The following is a 24,618-nucleotide window of genomic DNA, read 5'->3' on the forward strand; positions in this document are numbered from 1 at the left end:
CTCAAGGGCAACAAATGCCTCAATGACATCCTGTTTTCTTCGCCCAACGATGTCGATATCGTCCGCGTATGCCAATATCTGTATAGTTCTCTGCAGGATTGTGCCTCTAGTGTTGATACCCGAGTCTCGTATAACCTTTTCAAGGGCTAAATTGAACAAAATGCAAGACAGAGAGTCTCCTTGTCTAAGGCCTCTCTCTGTATAGAAGTCCTCCGATACTTCAGACATGGTCTTAATCCTGCATTTTACGCTTCGCAAAGTCATTTTTACAAGATTGATAAGCTTAGGAGGGATTCCGAATTCGTACATTGCTTCAAACAATTTATTCCTGTTGATACAATCATATGCTGCCTTGAAGTCAATGAACAGATGGTAGGTATCAATTCCGTACTCTTTGGTCTTTTCCAGGATTTGTCTTATAGAGTGAATTTGGTCTATGGTAGACTTCCCCTCCAGGAAGCCACATTGATAGTTTCCTACAACTTTTAAAACATACGGAAGAAGTCTACGAAATAGGATGTTGGAAAAAATCTTAAAAGCCACATTCAGAAGTGTGATATTATGGGGTCTTATTCAACTAATACTTTCCAAAACATCAGTGTATAAATTGGTCATGAATCAAGCCCCCCCCCCCCCCCACACACACAACTAAATCAGAAGTAATGAGAAACAGAAAAAATAAGGAATATTATGATTTTTTTTCTGAAATTTACTTTTTATCTGTATGTTTTATTTTTTGATACAATTTAAAACTTCGTGTTATGCTTAAAATTTAGCTAAATGTTTAGTAATGAGAATAACAAAGAATAATAAGTAATGCTAGTTTAGAATAAGTAATGCAAAGAGTAAGTAAGCTTAAAAGGAAAATCTTTTGTTTAAAGAAAATCTGCGTTAATTCTTAGCATCACAATTTAATATTCATGGTTCAAATGAATCAAAATTTTAAATCATGAATTGTGTCGCCCCTTTGATTTTGTTTTTAATGTAGACAACTTTGTTTCAGATAAAATCTCCTGTTTTCTTAGTTGATCCAGATGTTTTAGCAACAAATATGTAAGTTTTTATGGAAAATAATTTTGACAACTTTGAATTTTAAGTTACATTTTACTTAATGTTTCCGCCTCAATCTTCGCCATATTTCCACATTCTAACTATGTTTCTTGCAATACTTCCTTTTGACTTTTCAGGTCTTTTTGCAAACTTCAGTACTTAGATTTAAGCATGGTAACTGTTTCGGAAGAAAATCTTGCATGTCTACTTCTTGTGTGTAATAAGCTAAAAAAGTTAAGCCTTGAAAATTGTACTTTGAACGAAGCCTGTTGCAGGTAAGACGATTCAATTTTTTTTCTGCAAGTATTATTTCCAAAAGTTAAATTAACACCATTTCTATCTCTTCTTTTTTTTCCAGAAACATTGCTCAAAATACAGAACTGATTGTTTTAAATATGGCTATGTGTCAAGGTCTGACGTCAAGAGGGCTTGTCAAAATTTGTGAAAGCTGTTCTAAGTAAGATACTTGTTATGTATTTAAACTCTGAGTGTTCAAGATGAACACATTTATCATAAAAGAACTCCATAATTACAAAAGAGGGAGTATTCAACAACTATAAAATCGCCTGTCAAGGTATGACGGGTGAAAATTGCTTCTACATTTGAACGAAGCCATTGCGAATGTTTGGTGATATATTGATACTTGAAATTGTAACCCTAACTCCAGTGAATCAACCTAAACTCCAGTAGGTAGTATTCATTGTAGAGCACTTTCTCATTTCTTCATTCTCCGAAAATTGCAGTCTTGCCAGTAAAAAAGTTAAGTTACCGGAGTGAGTTCAGCCTTGTTAAAATAAAGCATTTTCCTGCATGTCAAACATTACCAAATATATTGACAAATTATCATGCCATGGTGCGAGTTTCATTGTTGATGACCTCAGGAGCATTACTTGATCATTCGCTATTATACAGGATGGTTATAATTAAAGTTCCACTTTCAAAACGCTGTAAAAATAAAACCACTGGTCAGAATGACGTCAAATTTGAACGTAATATCATCAAAGATGGGGGGAACGTATGGCAGAAAAAAAATAAATAGTTGGAATTTTTAGCAATAGATGGCGCTGTAAGCATCATAATTTAATTAAATCGATTTTTAATTGTCCTGAGGCCAAAAACCGCAGAAAAAGCATCAGTAGAAATCAAATCGTTCTTTAATTTTCGTAAGACTGGCGCAAAAGATGTTCAATATGCTGTCCCCTGCCCGTTTTCTTAAACAAGTTGAAATCAAGATACAGCATGAAGTGTTTCCGGGGTCACATTTAGAATGTGTTGTGCAATGTATGCCTTCAGCTCAGCAAAGTTTGCAATCAGAGCATTGAACACAAAAGTTTTCAGATAGCCCCATAACCAGAAGTCACACGGGTTAAGATCAGGTGATCGTTACAGCCACACTGTAGTGAAATGGCAACTTCAATGTGTGGTGCGCATGACAGGTGTTTTGATTTACATATTTTGACACCTGCAGAGCCATCTATTGCTAAAAATTCCAACTATTTATTTTTCTTCTGCCATTCATTTTCCCCCTTCTTTGATAATATTCCGTTGAAGTTTGACGTCATTCTGACCAGTGGTTTTATTTTTACAGCGTTTTGAAAGTGGAACTTTAATTATAATCACCCTGTATATATGAGGATGATCTGTTTTGTGTGTTCGCTGGCAACACTGATGTCGGAGTTGATATCCAAGTTCTACATTACAAAGGTAACTAGCCTAGCCTCAACAGCCAGGACCATACCCTCAATAGCTCATAGCCAAACAAGACTAAATGCTTCATTTCTAAAAACTTAGCACTAACTTGTGTGTGTGTTTTTTAGCGAGTTAAGTTCTATGACTTTACCCTTGAGACTAATTCCTTTGGGGGTATTTGAAATCAAATTCCTTTATTAAAAGGTGGTTGGACATTTACAAATGCTATCTACAGAGCAAGTTATAGAGACCTATGCCATAAGTTGTATTTTGTATTTAAATAAGGACATCCATTGCAATGATGTTAGAATAGTTTGCCATTTTGTAATTATATACTGTTATTTATTTTATTTTATTTGTTTTTTAAAATCTCAGAATTTTGTATAAGGACTCAGTAACTGAAAAAAAAAATTTAGTTATAAACTGTTACACGTATGTAGGAAAGATTTGTGTACTATTTGTTTTGATTTAAATTGTGCTTCTTTTTTAAAAAGATTTTTTCTTTGACAATTGTAGTGAATTTTTCCTTTCCAAATCACTGTTAAAATTTTTAATTCCTTGGGAATTAAACTATTTTCCAAAATGAAATATGAACTTTGATGTTTTAAAATTACTAATTGCTGTAAAACTAAGTATTTGTATGTTATTCTAATGTATACAATTTGTGTAAATTCATTGAAAAATCCGATTTGCGTTTAACATTTCAGTTTTGTGAACCGCGTTGATTAAAATCTCTTTGGTGTGTATGTTGCGAGTAGAAATATAGTTTTGATATCCCTTTCTCTCTCCCACTATTTTTGTATTGGTGTATGAATTCTTATTTTTAAATTCAAAAGGACAACAAAATGCTTTATTTCTAAAAACTTAGCACTAACATTTGGGTGTGTGTTTTTATTTATTTTTTGTAAATCAGTTTGACATAGAACTTTTAAATCTGACTACGTGTTCCATTCCATAAACAATGGGATCGCATATTTAAAATTAAAACCACGTGAGATTTTAAAATATAACCTACTTTAAAACTTTGTGATAAATTTACTGTCAATGCAGTGTTTTCAAGAAATTGAATTGAAACTCATATTATCAAAAACAAAGAATTTTTTGACCCAAAATTACTTTTGCAATCAAGTTTTTCAAAACTTCCTGAATAAGAGTTTATAAGTTTTTTTTTAATCTTCTGATATATCATTACTTTATGTCAAAAATAGAGTTAAAAATATTTTATGCGAAAGTAATTAAAGGGATTAGTGGATAAAGGTGTTAACTGACATTTTTTTTGAAAGATGGGTTTTATGGACGGGTAAAAGTGCTAAATGATTATTTTTCATATAAGCTAACATTGAAAGTCATATCCTGTGTATTTCCAGAGATCCTGGATGATAAAGGTGTTACCTAATAGATAACCATAAGTTTTCTATCAGTTAAAACTGTAATTTGTCAAACATATGATTTGTCATTTAACACCTTTATCCATTGACCCCTTGAATTGTCTGAAAATAACTACTTCTCTTTGAAAATATGCACTCACAATTATGGAGTGCACGAAAAAAAATGCAATTGAAAAGAATAAGCTAACATTTTTTTTTCTTTTTAAACATTTGCCTTTGCACTTTGAATTTACTTTTCAATCATATTTTTCCACCTGTTTACCGGCATCATAATTGTTTTGACTACACAATGTTTTTAAGCACATAATCCTCCACTGTAAGTTACGTTTCATTTTCAGGTACAATATGACATACTGATCGATGTAATCAAATAAAAAAAATATTTTTAAAAAATTTGTAGTTTTTGTTTTATGCATGTCACTTTGAATTATAATATGAGTTGCCTCTGCAGATTGAAAGAATGGAACCTTGCTTGGACAGACCTGCGCTTTGCAGACATGGAAGTATTTCTACCATGCCTTCCTCACTCGCTCAGAAGGTTCAATATTAGTGGTCATAGAAATGCATTAGCTTATGAAGGTTTGCTACCCTGTTTTTAAATGTTTCTATTTATCATTGCTATAGACAACACAAGATCATTTTTATGTATTTAAAATTGCAAATATTTTCATTTACCTTGAACCTCAAAAAATCTTTTCAATCTTTTCAGGCCTCAATTTGATTTTGATTGTTGCAAAATTATGTTTTTTGAAAGAAATTGAGATTAGTACTTCATGCTTTTTCAATTTTCAGTAACATTCTGTAGGATGCTATTGGAACAAAATTTATTATCTTATCTCTTTTAACAGTTTTTTCTAGCAGGATTTAAAAATATCACATTTTGGTGTGTATCGTATATTTTCAATCAGCCCAAACTAAAGTCTCAATGTAGTAACTTTATCCTCAATTCAGTTTTGTATTATTATAAAAATATACTGGTAGACACTTAAAGCAGATGTTTTTTTTTTTTTTTTCATTATTCATCATTTTTCATGTATACATATATATTTTATGTAAAAATTTATGTACTTAAAATGGTATTTATGGATAAATGATTTTGTAATCATATGAAATGTGATAATTTAATATCGTTAAAAAATGTATAACTGATACTGATACATGCTGTTACATTGAATATTGACTATCATATTAATGTGCTCTATAAAACTGATTACATATATGTTTGTGCCCTAAAAAAATACAGAAAACAGCACAGTATCATAAACATAAAATATCGTAAAATTAAGTCAAGAAAAAACTATTTAAAAATCATGATATATTAGTATATTTGTCAATTGTAATTTTTTATGTTTGTATGTATTTTAGAATTATTATTTTACTTTACATTTTTATTAATTGTGATTGAATTACTTAAACATTAGCTACTTTACTCATTTTTTCTTTTGATAGCATTAGCTTTTTGTTTGCAAAAATTTTACAAGGTTATATAATTCAGAAATAAAAATACTCATTAAGTCTGTGAATAATTAACATTCATATGATTGATACAGATAATTTTTATGTTCCTTAGAGGAGGCTGGTGACATCTGTCTCCTGCTCGGTTATTCACTAATTTAGATTGATGAGCTCTAATAAGAAGGAAACTGCAGTCCCTGGATGTGACAACCGGGCTGTCTGGTATATTGCATATAGGGAGGATGGTAGTTTGGCAGATACTTGGCAAACTAGATATCATAACTTTTTAAGGCTGAGGGTTTAGGGTGAAGGCATTCTTTTCTGCGAGGAATAAATTATGGTTTTCTTGGCAGAGAAATTTTTATAACAGGGTTGTTTTTTATTTATATTTACCTTAATAATTTAAAGTTGATAGCAAAAGAATAGCTATAAGTATGTCCAGTATTTCCTTTTTCCTTTGATTAAACACACAATTCCCCCTGCACAGATTGTACAATCATTTATGGTGTCTAACAGACGTGGCGTACTTGAGAAGTGTTGGAGAGTCAGCCTAAAACCACTCCAGCTGACCTATTATTATTCATTCAAACATCACAAGTGTTTGAAATGGAAGACATGGTCCAATTCTTTGTTAAAAAAAGAAGGATGTGAGAAAGTATTTTTATATTTTTTTAATGTCATGTAAACAATTCTATGAATACAAATAACCACACTATAGCCGGAAAGCAGGATTGCAAGCCGCATTTGCTTGTTGTTCTATGCTGTTTTGTGAACAAGCATTATTTTTATTGCAATAAGGAGTAATTCTGCTTAGTTAAGAATTTGCTTTGTTAATTAACCATGTTATCTGGATTGCTTTTGGTCCCAGTTAATCCATGTTAAACTGTGAGCTTTTAAAAGTGCTCAACTTATTAACTTTAAGTGGAAGCTCAACCAGGACGTATGATACTTCTTGAAGAAACATATTTATCTTGTGCAACATCATGAAGAGCCAAATTTAAAAAGTAACTTGTTTATTATGGCTATGATATATACAATGACATGTTAAAGGAAGTATTGAGAATACGCTCTTTACAATATTAAGTAGCTCATAATACTTTAAATGACTTCTGAAGCTGTTCTGAAGACATTCTAAGTCAAAGTATGAAACGTTAAACATACTGAGCTATTATATCATGTCAAGAGCAATAAGCCGAAGCTATCGGCAAAAACGGACAGACTCAACTGAGCTGCCGAAAGAAACAACCAAGTCTGACTTGGGTTGAAATTGAAAGGGAAGAGGATGAGGCAAAGTGCCGGGAGCTTAAATGCTACCGGCAATTTGCATATTCTGCTGACGCGATCTTGTTGCAAGAAGGAATGAACGAATGAGAAAAAACCTAATGCAAATTAAGGTTGCCAACACTTTTGGAAAATAATTTACTTCCTTTCGTAACAATCCAGATAGACAAAGTTGTTCTATACATACATTTGGTCGATGTCCATTACCTTTACTAATAATAAAGCTGAAAGTGTCTCGGGATGTCTTGATGTCTGTTACGTGCATAGCGCCTAGACCGTTCGACCGATTTTCATGAAATTTGGCACAGAATTAGTTTGTAGCATAGGAGTGATCACCTCAAAGCGATTTTTCAAAAATTTGATTTTGTTTTTTGCTATTTCAATTTTAAGAACATTTCACCGAGGATATTTTCATATCATTGACGAGTAAATTACCAAATTATCATAACGTGGAATCGTAACATGGGCGAGCAAATGAACATGGAAAATTGGCAAGAAATTCATCATCCATTATTAATAAATATGCAGGCGAACCAAATGACCTTTTAATTTTCTACTACGGGCGATGCCGTTCGGGTACCGCTAGTAGTAAATAAAGTTAAAGGTGTTGGGAAGGGGTATTCTCTTCCCGCCTCCCTCCCCAACTTTGAGAAATCAATGTATACCCATAAGTTGGCATGGATTTTGTTTTTCGATGTAGCATAGACTTATGAACCCGCCCCCCCCCCCTTTCCCCGAAAATTTTTTAAATGATGCGCCTGGTTTTGAAGTTATCAGAACCAGTTTTTAGTTTCTGATTCTACGCTGTAACTAAGGAGCAATTTAGTGCTTTGATTTTCAAGTTCTTTTTTCTGCAAAAGGAAAGCACTTAGTTATTAATCATCTTTTTATTAAAATGTTGCTGAATATTTACTACTGTAGTTAAATCCCTTTACAACAAGAAACCTCAAATCTTGTCTGTTTTGATGGAATTCAAGCAATGTAATTGCAATTAAAATAGGACTGAACATTTATTTTGTTGAATGGAATATTTCTTTGTAATAGTATTCACCCTAATACGATTTTACTGTAATTAAGATTCTAATTAATCATTTAAATTTTTCCATTTCTTAGGTGTTGCTGATATCACTAAACGGTGTCCTAACTTAATTGAGCTTGATATCAGTGATTCTCCTATGTTGAGTGAAGCAGCACTAAATATCATAGTCAAAAACTGTCTAAAGCTGGAACACTTGCATACTAGTCGATCCTATAACATCCCTACCATGAGTTACAGGTAAGAAGAAATTCCTAGTTCGAGAATGCAAAGTTTTTTAGAAAAGGCATTGTTATTCCGTTCCAAAGGTTTAAATATTTTTATTTATTTTTAACTTTTTTTTTGGGGGGGGGATATTTATACTGTTTATTACTCAATGCATAAAAGTTGCTCCACACAATAAATATATGTCAACTAGAGGACCCGACAGACGTTGTTCTGTTCAAACTTTGTAAATTGAAAAGTTAAAAAATTTCAACAAACTATCAGGTGTTTCAACCGTTTTGTTGAAAAAAATAAGTAAAAAGAAAATGTTTTAAGCTGCTTGGTGTCAGAATGCGTATAGTATTTATTACAACTTGATTTATCTAATGCCCACTGAGTAGTTGTTTTATTAACTATTTTTTCTCTTGTACTTGATGGTTTGTTCTTTCAGCCATAATCAAAAGATAAAAAGCATCCTCGGATATTAAGTGTAAAAATCTAACTACCCATCTAGAACAAACGGGAAATCCCGCTGCAACATCCCTCCATATGAAAAATAATGAAACAATCGAAAGGATATTGTTTAGAAAAATGGTAAAGGTAAAAACAGTTCTCTGAATAAACGAAAATCACTCATACCTCAACCCCTTCCCGATGTAAAATAAACATTCTTCAACTAAAATGACTAAACACTCTTTAAAAATGAAAAACAATTTTTGCAATTTGAAATATTTCGCCAAATAAAAAAAATACAATGAATTACATTAACAGTATCTTTAAAATGTAAAAAAATGATCACGCAACTCTGTTGTTTCTAGCCAAAGCCACCAAGCCACCACGTTACTGTAATCCAACCAATTGGTAAGCGAAGCCAACTCCGACCGATTAGTGGTCCGATCTTTTGAACTAAAACTTTTTAAGCTTCATACATTGCCTAATTTGTTCTTTCCACCAAAGATAAAGATCTTCCACTGCACTGATCTTTTTGTACAGAACTACCCTGTTGTAAGCAATAAATAAATACCTTTGTGCCGAGGAATAACAGGAAATATCCAACGTTGTTTAGCACAAATAAACAGATTTCAGAATACACGTGTTTCGAGGTTTCAAGGAACCCCTTTTTCAATTCAAAGGTGTGAGGTTCTAGATGTAAAGACACCCAGTAAAAGCAATGAAAATGAACAGTAGACAGTTTAAATATCAAAATAAGCAATAACAAAAGCAAAACAAGACAAAACGGAACTCAAAGTCTTGTTTTGCTTTTGTTATTGCTTATTTTGATATTTAAACTGTCTACTGTCCATTTTCACTGCTTTTACTGGGTGTCTTTACATCTAGAAGCTCACACCTTTGAATTGAAAAAGGGGTTCCTTGAAACCTCGAAACACGTGTATTCTGAAATCTGTTTATTTGTGCTAAACAACGTTGGATATTTCCTGTTATACCCTGTAGTAATTTATCTGGACGAAAATAAAATTTGTTTTGTCTTTAAATTCCATCATCTTTTCCTTTAATGATGTACTGATTAGTTAGATTATCCTTAAAGTATTCTTGACATTGGTGCCAAAACTCAGCCGAGGATTTCAGCCGAGAAACAAATATTGCTAGGTATGGTACTTTTTGATCATTTAGTTAGGAAAACCTAAAGCACCGATCCGTTCACATGGTTCAGCTACAACGACAAAATACACCTTTTGCGTGAACCTTGCAGTACTTTATTTTAAAATATATCACGGGACCTGAAATCATTGCTTTCAAGAAATGAAGGCTTCACTCTCTCTCTCTCTCTACCTTTCATCTATTCTCAGTCGACATATCACAGTAGGAAATTTCATTATGAAAAGCGGAGCTGGCTTTCTTATTGTCCTTTGGCAACAGGTTAAATATTTATTTCAGTTCTCGCTCAACAACAGGTTAAAATAAATATTGATCATTTGGGAGCTATAACCATCTAATGTTTAATTAACAAAAATGTTTCCGATTCGATCCATTGCGCTTCAAAACCATACTTGCCACTACTTAATTACATACAAAAAATTTGATCAAAATTGGTCAGCCGTTTAAAAGCCTTATGGTGACAAAAGTATGCACAGAAGATTTTTATATATTAAGATAAAAGGGCAAATCAAAGCAAATAATATTTTTATAGCATTTTTTAGTACCAGCAATTTACACTCTAAGACAAAAAAAAAGTTGCACCATGAAGGAAGTCTTAGAATACAATGACATTTGGAAGGTATCTTAAGTGTATATGGAAGAGTGAATGATTAGAAAATGAGAACGATATAAGCAAAATTTATTGAACAACATACACAAAATGGGTAACATTCAGTATGGGGTATGGCCGCCATTATTCCGAATACAACATGCTAATCGTCTTGGTAACGAATCGTACAGGTTCTTAATGAAGTCCTGTGGTAGTCTATCCCATGCTGCTTTAACTTTGTTACGGAGTTCCGGCAGATTTCAAGGTACGGGTGGAGTGTTAACATCTCGTCCCATGGCATCCCACACATTCTCGATTGGGGACAGGTCTGGTGAATATGCCGGCCACTCCATGCTGTCTAGGCCTTGAAGACAAGCTTTAGAGACGGCAGCAATATGGGGTCGAGCGTTGTCTTGTTGGAATAGCGGCCGAACACGGGTGCTCAGGAATGGCAAAGCAACTGGCTGCAGGACTCTTGAACTTAACGTTGGCCGGTCAAAGCATCGTTAATGAACACTAGAGGTGATTTTGCATCATATGCAATTGCGCCCCACACCATGACACCAGGTCTCGTGGACGTATGACGCTGTACAATAAACCGTAAATCTTGGCGCTGACCACGTTGCCTCCACACGTGGATTCTATTGTCGTTTCCACCAAGACAGAAGCGGGACTCGTCAGTGAAGACTACGCGATACCATTCGACGCTCCATGTCCGTCTTGTACGGCACCATTCCAATCTTTTCCGACGATGCAATGCTGTTAATGGCAGTCGTCGTAACGGTCTACGTGAGCACAGTCCCACGTCGTGCAGCCGTCGGCAAATGGTGCGACCACTTATTGGCTGATTGATTAAAGGTCCCACAGCCCGTTAGATGTCTGCAACTGTGCTGGTTGGATCGTTACGAGCTTGCCTTACGAGCCTCCGGTCCTCCCTCGGTACGGTTTTTCTCGGCCTCCCTGAGCCTGGTTGACGCTGATATGTGCCTTGTTGAGTCCACTGCCGCCAAATGCGTGCAACAGTAACATCAGTGTAACCAACGTGCTGTGCTATCCGTCGAAATGACCATCCAGCTTCTCGGAGGCCAATTATGCGACCACTTTCGAACACTCCTGGTTGTGTAAATTGCTCGCACACTTTATTTCGAGGCATAATCCAATGTTAAACGACGTAACTAACAAATCAGATTGAGTTAAATTAAAATTGCTGCTCTACTGGACGCCCTTATATAGTTGGTCTTGCGCTGTGCTTAGGGCCACCCAGCGCGCGTTGCATGCGCAACCTTAACCTGGAAATTTAATCATTTGCATATCTTAGGCAGAAGAACCATCCCTCCAAATTTCATTCACATCGGTCCACACCTTCCTGGTGCAACTTTTTTTTGTCTTAGAGTGTATTATTTCCCCATATTATGGCTTTTAATGTTCAAGACTCAAACATTTTACCCCTCATCTCCAATTTTTTCTGTTTTTAATATTGTACGTGCATGATTGTATGATTGTTGTATAACAGTTTCATTGTCATATGGCAATGAAACTGCCATACGACAGATGAACACAGTGAAATTTACTGAAAATACAAATGCTTCATAACTGCTATAAAACATATTATTTCATACTTCATTTACTTCATAAGTATACCATCGTAAAAAGCTTTTAAATGAACTAATTTGTTTCATTTTCGTAAATATTTCAGATTTTGCTTGTGTATACATATGTATGTTATGTGTGATAATTTGGTGTAAAAATGTTCCTTAAATGAAAATAATCAATGCATTTATTTATTACTGTTAAGTTCAACATTTTCAATTTACTGAATTTTCAGCCCCCCCCCCCCCTTCCCTACAAAGCAGTAGCCTTTCAATGAACATCTTTGTCAGATGTAGAACAACACTTAAAATTTAACCTATAATTGTTAAAAATCTCTGTATAATAGAGCGGGAACTTTTGCACTTGGCAAAACCTGTATTTCGAACTTCAGACATTTGTTATAAATCAATCAAGATTCTCTAAAATGTTCATAGCATCTTATAAAAGTATGCAGTTTCATCTTTTTAATTTGTTAGTTTTCTTTATTATTGGTTCTATTCTATGAAATGAAAGCCAAGCACTGCGACCAGAGATCTGTTGTACCAGAAGTTCTATTCTAAAAAAAACCCACTGTTTTCCATTCAGATCCTCTGAAGTTCTATTCCTCATAAATTTTTGTTTATGTACTGCTCCATTTTTCTCCCCTCCGGAAGTTCATTGTGATATAATTTTGAACATGAAATTCTTGACTGAATGAACATATGAACAGTGATAAAGGAAGAGTTGTTTTTTAATGGTTAAAGAGATGTAATCTATTATCCCATCTACTAGTTTAATGCTGACTCTTAGGGTCAACTGGGGTTAGTGTGGCTAGGGTCTATAAAGTTAATTTTCGACTGTATTACTGTGCCATGGGGCGTGGGCAGGTAAAGGGTAGTAACTGCAAATTTTTCTTTCTTTCTTTTTTTTTTTTGCATTTTCATCGTCTATTGTACGCTAGCTTTATTGTACAAGCTTGCTTATTTAGTTTCCGCTGAAGAAAAAGCGTGAAACAAACTTCAGATTCCAACACTTCCCTATTGTTGGTATTGAATCCACCACATATTTCTTCAAATATCGACAAAAATCATTTCTGCAGAGACTGACTGTAGAATACTGAATGCAACTTTATTCAAAGCAAGTTCTTAAATGTCAAATATGTAATTTTTAAATTATGAGAACTACATTCATCATTCAGTGATCATTTGACATCAACAGAATTTGTATCCTCTTTCAGAATTTTGAAGGAACTGAAGAACTTCAAAAAGCTGGAAATATTTCGCACTCTGATGGAAGATGCCCTTGCTGACCTGCGTAGTTTCCTGCCAGATGTGAAGATTAACCAGTGCATATTTTCTACTGTCGCTCGACCTACCACGGGAATACGAAGGACAAGTATTTGGGGCCTTCGAGTCAGAGACTGAAATATTTGCTACAAAGTAAGCAACATTGCACTTAATTGCTTACTTGCAGAGCCAAATTTGGAAGTGTGGAAGCCCCGGGACAACAAAGAAGTGGAGGCCCTTAATTAGGTTCCAAAAGATCATTTTTTCGAAAATATCCGATACTTTGACATATATCCGAATATTTTGATATATATGTATACATCCGATATTTTCGACCCGTAAAAGTTAGGATATTTTGTAAAAATTTTACTGTGGGGGGCCCCTTTGTTGTGGAGGCCACGGGGCAGTAGCCCTGCCTGCCCTCCCCTAAATCCGGCCCTGCTTACTTGTGTTTATATATATATATAGCAATGGCATTTTTAGACACTAGTATGTAGAGTCAAGGAATGTGAAGCAAAATGAAGTGGTTAGTGAAAAATGTCCCCCCCTTTTTTTTCTTTTTGTTAGGGGCAAAGTTAAAAATAAAATATTTTTCTAATGAAGCTTTTTCTATTTGATTATTAAAAATCTTTCATTGAATGAATGGTTAAAGAATGAAACAATAAAGAAGTTAATAATGCATGAGGTAATATAAGTGAATGAATAAATACGTAAATCATTTAATGAATTTCTGAAGGAAATGAACTATTTCACTTTGCCTCATTTACTTTCCCTCCGTGCACTTGACATTCAATTAAACATTTAAAATAAAACCATGCTTAATATCAATTACATCAGTACTGCACTGGACATCAGTAAATTCAAATAATACTTGAAATATTAATTACAAATACTTTATAATTTTACAATAACAAAAAGTATTTTTGATAAACCACAAAATCTTGCAATATGTGTATCAAATTTTGAACATGACTTGTATTCTTTTTTCCCTGATCTCTTGAGCTACTCATTTTTTGACTGAAATCAACTTTATGCTCTAGAAATTAATTAAAATGTTGTTAGATAGGTGGCGTTGCAAACTGGAAATATTTTACCATTTCACTTTACCAAACATTTCCCTACTGCTGCCATGTTTGCTTCTCTTACTTTGTCGCTTTTTTAAAGTCAATATAAGATTTTGGAAATTGTTTGTAAGTGAGAATATTCAGCTTGGACTATTTTCAAGTAAGGCTAAGAAATTTTGACAAGAATTCAGCCATTTTGCCATGAATTCTAGACCCTGGGTATTGTGTTATTAAAAAAATGTAAAGAATGCTGAGAAAAAAATGGAATAGGATCAAATACAGTTCCCTAAGTCTGTTGTGGATATTTGTTTCATATTCTTAAAGGATATGGAACTAAATTTACTATTTTTCTCTTTAAAAAAATGATATACTATTATTTTGAACTTAGCTTGAAAAAAGCTGAAACTCAAAGGCAGTTTTAAATACAGTAACCTCTCATTATATCGCTCTTTTCGGGGGACAAAGAAAAAGCGGGATACATCCGAAAGCGCGATATAACCGAGATCATTAAAATAAGTTATCCATCCAACATACAAGTAAATAAGCATTCTTTCTTATTGACATGATTTTCAAATCGCTTTGATGTAGTTCACGAATGTACTATCACACGTATTAAAATTTAAACTAGACAAAAAATTCAGTAAATTTCAGCATCAGAAAGGTACAAACATCAAATGAAGATGGTCTTTCTTAGCTACCGCGAGATAAGAGTAAGCAGTTTAATACCCTCCTATTCCCAATAAATTTCTTTTGAAGAGTATTCAGTTTCCCGCAATCTCACCCCCATAATTCTTTTTAAGCGAGCTGACATGTGTATCACATGATTTCCTTTTACTCCAATTTAATGTCATTTTGGCATTTTTAATATGATTCAATTGTTTACTTTCTAAATATCACCAACAGTGACCAATGAACCTTTGATTCATTTTTTTTCTAGGTACTTTACACGGCTTTCATTCAAGGCTCCATTGCAGAGACATATCCCTTATTCCATCGTATTTGCCAATTTTATTTAATGCTGCCATTTATATTGCTGCCTGTGATATCATGCCATAACGTATCTGATCTCAATATTACTTTGAGTGATAAATATTTTCCAGTATTAAAGTGCCTTAACTAAACTCAACTTGACAATTACAAGTTTATGAAACAACATATCACAATTTTGAGCTTCATACTTAAGAATAAGTATTTTCTTAATCAATTGTGCCTTTTATGTAATGCAAGCACTTGATATTATTTCAAGCTGTTGATGTGGAGACCGATGTTTAATGATATAGCTTGGATATTTTATAAGTTGCAAGAGTTATATTTTGAAGAATATTGTGAATATGTTTTCCACTTGTAGCTTTAGTTTTTATTATTATTACTATTATTATTATTATTTTAAATCTGTAGAATATCCTTGATAATATATATGCTAAAACTTAAGGCATCTTTAAAAATCGTTCACTTTTAATGTACATGTTTTTTTTTTTTTTTTTTTGAAAATTATTTTCTGAAATGTAGTTGAAGTAAATGTTGCAAACATATTCCATGAAAATGTAAAAATTTGCTTTCTCATGCTTTTTTAAAAGTTATATTGTTTTAAAAATATATGAAAAGTTTCCATATTGATGAGTATTATATCCTTATCTAAAAAGCAAAATTCATGCCGCTGAATAAAATTGGCTGTTAGCGCTTTTTTCGGAATCAATCATTAAAATTTCATGTCATTGTGTTTCATCCTTTTTGCATTTATGCTTTTTTTGTTGTTAGGGGAAAAAATGCCTTAAGTGTTATACTGTTAATGATGCAATTGAAAATTACTATGTTTGGTGTGTTCCCACTTTGTTAAAACCTTTTTTTAAAATCTGGGACAGTAGCTTTTAAAATTTGTTCTTTGTTGTAAAATTAACTTTTAAACTTTTCTGCACTTGTAATTGTAGGCACCCATGCCTAGTTATAAAATTACTCTTTTTGTTTTGCGCTATGTAAAGATTCCAGTATTTTGATATCTTTAGTAGGAACTAGAATTATCTAATTTAAGGTGAATGATAATTAACCATTTGCATTAATGAGCTATTCATGATAGTCTAGGATGCAACTTTAATTTCAACATTTTCTTTCCCCCAGTTTTAAAAATATTTCATAAAATATTTTCATGAAAAAAGAGAAAGTTTTAGAGAAATCTAAGTGCAACACTTGTCGTGCAGCCTTAATTTGTTTCAGTGCCCAAAATGTTACTGTTTTTCACAAATAATATTTTTTCAAAAAAAAGTTGAAGTGATGAATGGATAAATCCTCTCGACAAAGTATTATTTTACTGGGTAAAGTCTGCCCCTGAAATTGGTGAAATTCCCAAACCAAAGTGTGTTGGATTTTCACCACTTTACTAGATTAATGTGTAGCAATTTGAAAATCAGTGAAATTTTTCTTACTTGAGAATTTTAGGAGTGCTCCATATAAAAGGAACACTTTGGAAAAAATACTTTGAAAATAGGATTGTTTGTTTTTCAATTTTGTCACACGTAAAAATTTCTGGTGTAGCTGGCAAAATATCTATAAAATACGCTCTGAAAAGGCGCTGTTTTTTTTAAATAAGTATAATTACAATCTTGCAATTTGAAATCTATTGTTATAAAAAAATAACCTTGAAATTTCTGGGTGCACTGTTTACTCTGATATAAAAATAATAGATCCAAAACTAAAAAAAAGTTTGAGCATACAAGATTTCTCTATGTAGATAATTGCTGTTTATTTTTAAAAAGACATTCTATGTCACTATCTGTTTTCGTTATTTGATAATAGAGTAAGTTCACCTTTTTTTTCTTCTAATGTACCTATATTAAGTCACAACTTTGAGTTCTGCTTCATCATCGCAATTACTGTTAATTTTTATAAATACTCGATGCTTTTCTATTCCTATCTAGATTATCAAATTTATATTTTTTAAATTACTTCTTAAATCTAATATTTGAAATATTTCTAGTCTTTTTAAGAAGGGTTGCATTACACTGCCCTGAGCAGGTAAATATCAGTATGCTAATTTTTCATATTTGTCATCTTCTTTTTACTTTGTTTATTTGGTTTCCACTAAAAATAAAGCACGAAAATTACTCCAACATTTTATTAGTGTTTGTGGGGATTAACTAAAAAACTCATTTTTGTAAGTACTGTGTTTTACCTGCTCACTGTAGTATACTACTGGGGATGAACCTAAACATTTTTTAAAAATTAGTTTAAATATGTAAAAATGTCTTTTTGTTCTTGTTAAAACACCTACGGTGCAAAAATTGGCAATGAAAGTTAAATAATACACATGCTTCAAAGTTACTAGGAATACAAGCATGCTTTAATTTTCTTTAGTGTGAAAAGGTGAAAAACTTAACTAGTCTTGAAAAGTATATTTCTTTGGATAGTAGATTTGCTATGTCCTTTATCTTATATTGATGGAGGGATTCCTTTTAATCCTGATACAATATGTTATATTTCATTGGCCATTGCAAGTGTTTCAAGTTACATGCGTTATTTTGTTCATGTGTATACCAACCATGATTGTTAAGGTATTTATAACATGTTACTATTATAAGCATTCCGTTCTTTCTCCTGTCTTGCCAAAATATGCTCTTAAAATTTTATTTCTCTAGTTTAGGTTATACTGGGCCTAAAATGCATGTGTTTTTATCCCCCTTTTTTCGACTAAAGTGTTTGTCATATGCAGTAATGTGTGTTGAGTTTTATTTATTCTCCTTCTTTTTTTAACTTTTATTTGCAGCTAGCGTGTAAATCATCATTTAAAATATGGAAAAGTATGTACAGTAAAACCGCATTAATCCAGGACTAGTAAGGAATCCAGGTTATATGAATTAAAGAAAGTACAGATTAAACAAAATAACCTATAAATTGAGTCATAGTGTATAAACAAACTACTGAACATAGTAAAAACTATATTATAAATTCAAGAGAATGAAGTATAAAACTGTAAAAAAGAAAATTACAAAATACAGCCTTACAGAAATACTTGTCTTTTATTGATACAGTATGTACATCATCTTAATGGATGTCTGGATTAAACAAAGCCCGTCTTCGTATGGTCTGGATTAATGTAGGTTGACTGTATTTTAGTTTAAAATAATTTTGTTGAATTTGTGTAGTTAGCTTTGTACTAAATTGTATGTACGTCTAACTTTCGAACAAGCTTTCAGAGATATGATTTTTGGCATGTTGAAGAACATCCCTTTTCTCACATTTAATTTATTGCTCAAGAGTGTACAGGTGCTAAATATTATTTATTTTCATTTTCAGTGTTTATGAATGAGTGTGTATGAATTATTTATTTCATTCAATGAATTCTTTTTCTCATACTGTATTTTAAGTACTTTTCAAAATAATTAATCTTTCTTTTTTTCTCCCGTATATATTGTGCAAAGCATGCAATTTGTTCTTGTGGTGACTCTAATGTATAGTTAATTCATTCCTTTTTGAGAGAAGTTATGAACTAAGCTGTCCACTGCCAGTTGCCTGCCACCAATGAAGTGCATTCCAGTCAAGTGCTTGTGGTCAGGCTCTGTACTTATGTTGTTATGTGTGAAGTTATAAACTGATATTTTTGTAGTGAATGGTTTTTTTCTCAGTTCAATATATTTGGGTGCAATTTTATCTGATAAATAAAGTGATTGAACTCGAAGATGTGTCTCATTTCTCCATAAATCAAAATCTAGTTCATTTTAATGCAGTGGTTTCCAATCTATGGGCAAGGACGGATACAAGGAAGGGGCGATTGCCCCTCCCTTGAGGGACTCTGCACTGGGAATGTTTCAAAATTGAAGTCCAAAAAAGGCAATTTAAGAACACTGTGTCCCGGTAATGCTTTTGATAAATAATATAATTACTATGTCATTGACAGTATTGGTATGCAGTATTGACAGGTGATGTGTGTCATGCCCCCGGGAGACCTCACACTAAATTTAAATAGGACACTTTCGTTTTGCATGTTCCAAAGTGCGGGATTATTACATTCTAAAGTTCGTTACAGTGAGAAAACTTCATTTCTTCATAAATGATGCTCATTTCAACAGAATCCTTGGAGGTCGTTCTTTTTTTATTTGTTGGTCACAAAAGGCTACATTGAGTAATTCTATGTGGACTAATCTTCAACAAAATATTCAGTTCTGAAATAACCTCTGATTTTTGCAGATCTTAACATTTATTTTTGAGTAATGTTTAACGTTTGAAATTCAATGTTATTTTAGGATTAAGAAGCTTTTAAGAAATCGGGTTCATTTGACGAAGTTACTTCACCTTAACCCTTAATACCCTTTTTTTTTACTACTTTAGAATATTTTCTTTGGCTTCTAACATCTATTCAAATCATGAGAAAACACATTATAAAATATAATACTATATTTTATGTATGGTTTATGGTTGAAATCTAAACAACTATTTGGCAGCATTGGGCTTTAACTGCAAAAACAACGAATAATTTGCTATCAAATGTCCCCAAACATTGATAAAAATTGTAAAAATGCCTTATTATTTAAATAGTAATAAAACTTTATAATTGTCATAGCATTTAAAGTAGACATTTTCTAGCACATTAACTTTTTTTCTACATTTGAGGTAGTGAGAAGCTAAGGAATGTAAGTGAACATTTTGAAGTTTGGAGTAAACCGCGTTTAAAAAAATGTTCGTAGGTAGACTTCCATTGATTTTTTTTTCTAAATCATGCTGTATTGCAGCACCTACTAGGGCTACTAGTACTATATCTTGCTCCAAGACAGAAGAGATGTTCACCTACCATTTGTAATGGCTATCTCCAAATTTTTTATATTGGCCCTTACATCTGTTTGCTTCTCACTACCTTATTTGTGAAGAGAAAAAAGAAAACTATAAGGGTTGCTCAGATGAAAAGTGGACAGGTTGAATAAAAATAATATTTTTAATGTAAATCGAAAGAGAAATCGTCATGGGCGCTGAAGTACAGGGCCCAGCGTTGCAGCAGCAGGTCGATGACTTCGCTGTAGAAAGATCGGGGCTGATTCCTTAACCCGAGATTGCTCGCGCAGGGTATGACATACCCACCTCTTCGCTTTCAATCAAATTTCTCCCCACCTTTTTTTTGGAAGTGGACGATTCTTTGAGTAGCTGACCTATAGGTCATAACCTTGAAGGGGTAGAAACGGTGGGGACATTCTAAAATTAGTTTCTTTGGAATTGACTTCTACGGGTGTATCATACCCTGCGCGAGTATTTCTGCTACAGTTCTGATCTAAAGCATACGCAATGCTTCCAAGAGATTTAAAATTAAAACTAGTATCTAGTGAAGACTGCATCCCCTGCTAAAAAAGCAAAGTCAACGTACAAAAGCTGTACTGAAAACCCCAATATAAAAGACAAAAACCAGATTTGTATGTGAAAAATGTGACTAAAACATTTGCGTGGACCATATGGCATGCACTTGCAAAAAAAATGTAGAAATCGATTGCAGGTCTTTTAAGAAAGTGTTTTATAATTATATTCTTTTCTCTTATTTGCATTTTCAACCTTTTTGAAAGAAAAATTGAACTCGAAAATACTAAAAAACCTCCACGGGTATGAGATACCCTGCGCGAGCACTCCCGTTCGTTTTGGTCGCGCGAGCAATCTCGGATTAAGGAAGTCCTGCACAGCTTCCTTCACTTCATCGTCTGAATGGAAAAGGTTCCCCTGTAACTGTCCGATATTTTAACGCGAAACTTTACTCAAATTTGCGCATGCGTCAGGTCTCTACTGATTTTATCGAAACAGGGGTGATTGCAAGAAGGAAGTAACGAGCAAACAAAAACGGAATGCATCGGGAAGTGCGCTTCCTTAAACCATCACCCCATTTTCAATTGGAACCGTTCGCAGCTGCTAGTCGCGGAGTTCGAGAACAGACAGTAAGTGGCCCAAAGATGAGAAAGTCACAGTTTGGCAAGTTCGGACTATACGGGGGTGCTCCAAAAGTTCCCAATGGAAAATTTGTTTAGGGTCGTCTGGGTTTCCTGGGAGGATCTTTGTGAATGATAGCGTGAACCGTTCCTTTGCTCAGGTTGAGTTCGTCTCTGATTTCACGGGTCTAATCTTCCGATCAGCTCGGATCATTTCATTTACGAAGGCGATGGAATCATTGGTGATCGCAATGATTGCTTGGCCCGGTCTCATCTGATCTGATCGTTTGCTGCCCTTAACCGTGCTACCGCCGCGCTTACCTATCTGGACGCATCCATAGATACTACAACTTTCCTTTTGTACAATTTCCTCTACTGCAAACAGATTTAACCGCTGAACGGCATTTGAGATGCATACCTCATACCACCCTTTATATACTTGTGCAGTGAAAAGCTCTAATTGAATCATTCATTCTGAAGTTATTGCACTTGTCCTCTTTTCATTTGGGCAACCCCAATACTATTGTTTTCCATGAGATTGGTGATTTAGAAGTTTAAAATTGATTTGATAGCATCTTCAGTGTGTATTTTCTTGGCAACTACCGAGTTTATATTTGTGCTTATAGCATTTCAAAAGACTAAATTGGGTATGTTGCCGAATAGCAACACAATGCATTTAAGGTGTAATGCAAAATAATCTGTCAAGTAATTAAAAAAGTATTAAAAACATTTTAACTCGCATCAACTGATAAAATAACTATCTAAACAAATTTGAAAGCGCTATGAAAATAACAACCAAATGAAACTATCACGTCGTCATAAGTACAAAATCAAAATTTAAAGTCAAAGCAGGAATGGTAAAGATGACGGCAATGCAAACGACAGTCAAAAGTATAGTTACTTGGGGATTACCGAAAGAAATTTAAAATACTGTGACTGTGTGCAGTATGTCGTTTACAATATAGATAAATAAAAAAACTGACTTACTTATAAGTATTTGCAATTTTTACGCAATATTAACGTTTTTTAATTGCACGAGTTGGAATTCTTCCTAATCAGATTCTCATCCACTCAAAAGTGACGAAATCTAAAACGTATTCTTTGTTGCAGAACTTGCATTGTCGCAATGTAATACTTCAAATTGAAAAATATTGTTGTTGCTTTGTTGAGAACATGCAAACTATGTTTACCATTGTTGGAATTCAACAATAATAAATGAATAGTACTACAGGCGTTACGTCACTTCGGGTCGGGATAATTATCACAGCGTGGAACAAGCCATATTGGCGAAAAACATTCCCACCGCTGAAATTTCTATATTGCAAGTTTTGCTGATGATGCGATAATTTTACGTATATTAATGGAACCTTCATTGTTTGTACTTTAAATAAGTTAACATATTTACTTAGGGCAGGGGATTCTCAACCTTTTCTGACTCGCAGCACCCTTTCCCCTCACGGCACCCTATTCGATCTCTGGTTTTTGAGATAAGTGCATAAGTGAGACAAATAAGGTTACTCCTAAGGTCCAAAGCCTAATATCTTGATCTTTTATGACTGAATTGCTCTGGCTATTGCCTGTTCTTCAAATGACTCATAAAAACTAAGAAAACAATCAAAACCAGGTGAACATTTTAGTTTTATTTATGTGTTTCAGCAGTTTTGGCAAAGAAAAGCGATTTGGCCTTACTGGGATTATGGGCTTTAATGAGGAAAACTCTGGTCAAAGATTACTTTACGAAGAATTGAAGACAAAAACGGCAAAAAGTACTGTCAAGTTAAAACAAATTGAAAGAGTATTTAATGTCAATATACATGTATTTAACCACATTTGATAACCTCAAAACATCTTCCAAAGATTCAGTGTTTAGTTCTATTGAAATGAGAAAGATCAATCGTCATATTCGGGGCAACTGATAATTCGTTACTTTCTATTTTTTTGTCACTCATTGTCTGTGTGTGTGTGTGTGCAGCATATGTATATATATATATATATATATATATATATATATATATATGCAGCTCATGATCATTTATATCCTCCACCCGATACGGTCATAAAGTTCTACCTTTCTAGGTTATCAAATAAAATTAAAAAATGACTTTTAACAGCAACTTTATGAATTCGTCCAGTACATAAATTAGGCTACAAAAACAATAAACAACTTCATTTTATACTAGTAACCTACAGTGAACCATGTACGTAGAAACAAAACGTACAGAAAAATAAAATCAGGTAGTTTTTACCAGGGCTGCGGAGTCGAAAGAAAAATTGCCGACTCCAGCTCCGACAACGGCTTTTTTATTTTTTTCTTCCAAATCCCCCTTCCTCATAGGAAGGGGAGAAAACCCCTAAACAGAGATTGGAATATTAACTCCTTTTTATGAAATTTTCGCGTTGTATCTCATTGTAAACCTAAAATATATACAACGTTAGAAATTCAATTTGAACATCAAATTATCCAATAGTTGCGATTTCTAAAGTGAGATGACTTAAAAATTCCATTAAAAAAATTGATTAGGATTAATTTGCTCTCCTTTAACGTTTAACTAACAGATGTTGATCAAATCCTGTGCTTTTGATTTTTGAAAGCTGTAACTTGAGGGATTTTTTTTTTTTTTTTTGTTTTTTTTTTGCTTGGTCAAAAAACTTTTCTTGACAGGGGGCAGTTCTCTTCCCTCCAGTCCAGTGTGACACCCGTCTGGTGGGTACCACCTCAACATAATCTCAGAGTTTATATAAAAATTGAAATACTGTAATTCTGAAAAAATTCCCCAATAATTTCCCCCCTAAATCTTAAATTTCATCTTAAAAATTTCAACGGAAATATTGCACTATAATGCGGGGAGAGGTCGGGTACATGTACGTCTGGAGCAAATTTTACACAAAATGCGGCGGTATACATCTTTGTACGAATAGCTTTTACTATACCTACATTTCTTGGCTCAAATTTACTTTTAATTTTATTGGTAGCTTTAGAATTAATTTTAATATTAAGATTTTAGGATTAACTTCAATTATTGAGTGTTGTAACCAAGAAATCATGTACTGATTTTATTTTGAACTTTTTAGTGAAAACCAAGCTTTCTTAGATAAAATCTTCAGATTAAAAAAAAAACATTTATATTTTATCGGATCTTTTAAATTTGCTTTATTATTTTTATTTGAAAGTGATTACACTAAGGAAATGTTAGGCAATAAAAGTTTGCTGCAGTGGTGTTCCCATAGAGAATCCCCCCCCCCATGTACGCCGTATATTCTCAAACATTTTAAAGACATATAGCGTATGCGCTCAAGCTTCGAAATGTTTTAAGTTATGGCATATTATGTTTATGATCACATACACATATTGTGCGTAATGGATTACTGGGAGTATACCCTCAGAAAAATTGATGGGAACGGTTTGCTGACAGTTGCTATCATTTAAATAAAGTTAAAAAATAAGCAAACTAGTAGATGGCGTAGTTAGCTGTTACAGAAAGCTCGATAAATAATCAATT

The 24,618-nt window shown here is 33.3% G+C and overlaps 1 protein-coding gene across 1 annotated transcript; it reads left to right on the forward strand.

The window, feature by feature from the left end:
* Positions 1 to 4,561: 4,561 nt before the first annotated feature.
* Positions 4,562 to 13,302, forward strand: LOC129216787 (S-phase kinase-associated protein 2-like). The gene is made up of 3 exons (XM_054851003.1): positions 4,562 to 4,706; positions 7,977 to 8,139; positions 13,116 to 13,302. Exons 1-3 carry the CDS (start codon positions 4,562 to 4,564, stop codon positions 13,300 to 13,302), a joined length of 495 nt encoding a protein of 164 aa, XP_054706978.1.
* Positions 13,303 to 24,618: the final 11,316 nt, after the last annotated feature.

The sequence above is a fragment of the Uloborus diversus genome, chromosome 2 (assembly GCF_026930045.1).
Source record: "Uloborus diversus isolate 005 chromosome 2, Udiv.v.3.1, whole genome shotgun sequence".
Classification (NCBI taxonomy): domain Eukaryota; kingdom Metazoa; phylum Arthropoda; class Arachnida; order Araneae; family Uloboridae; genus Uloborus; species Uloborus diversus.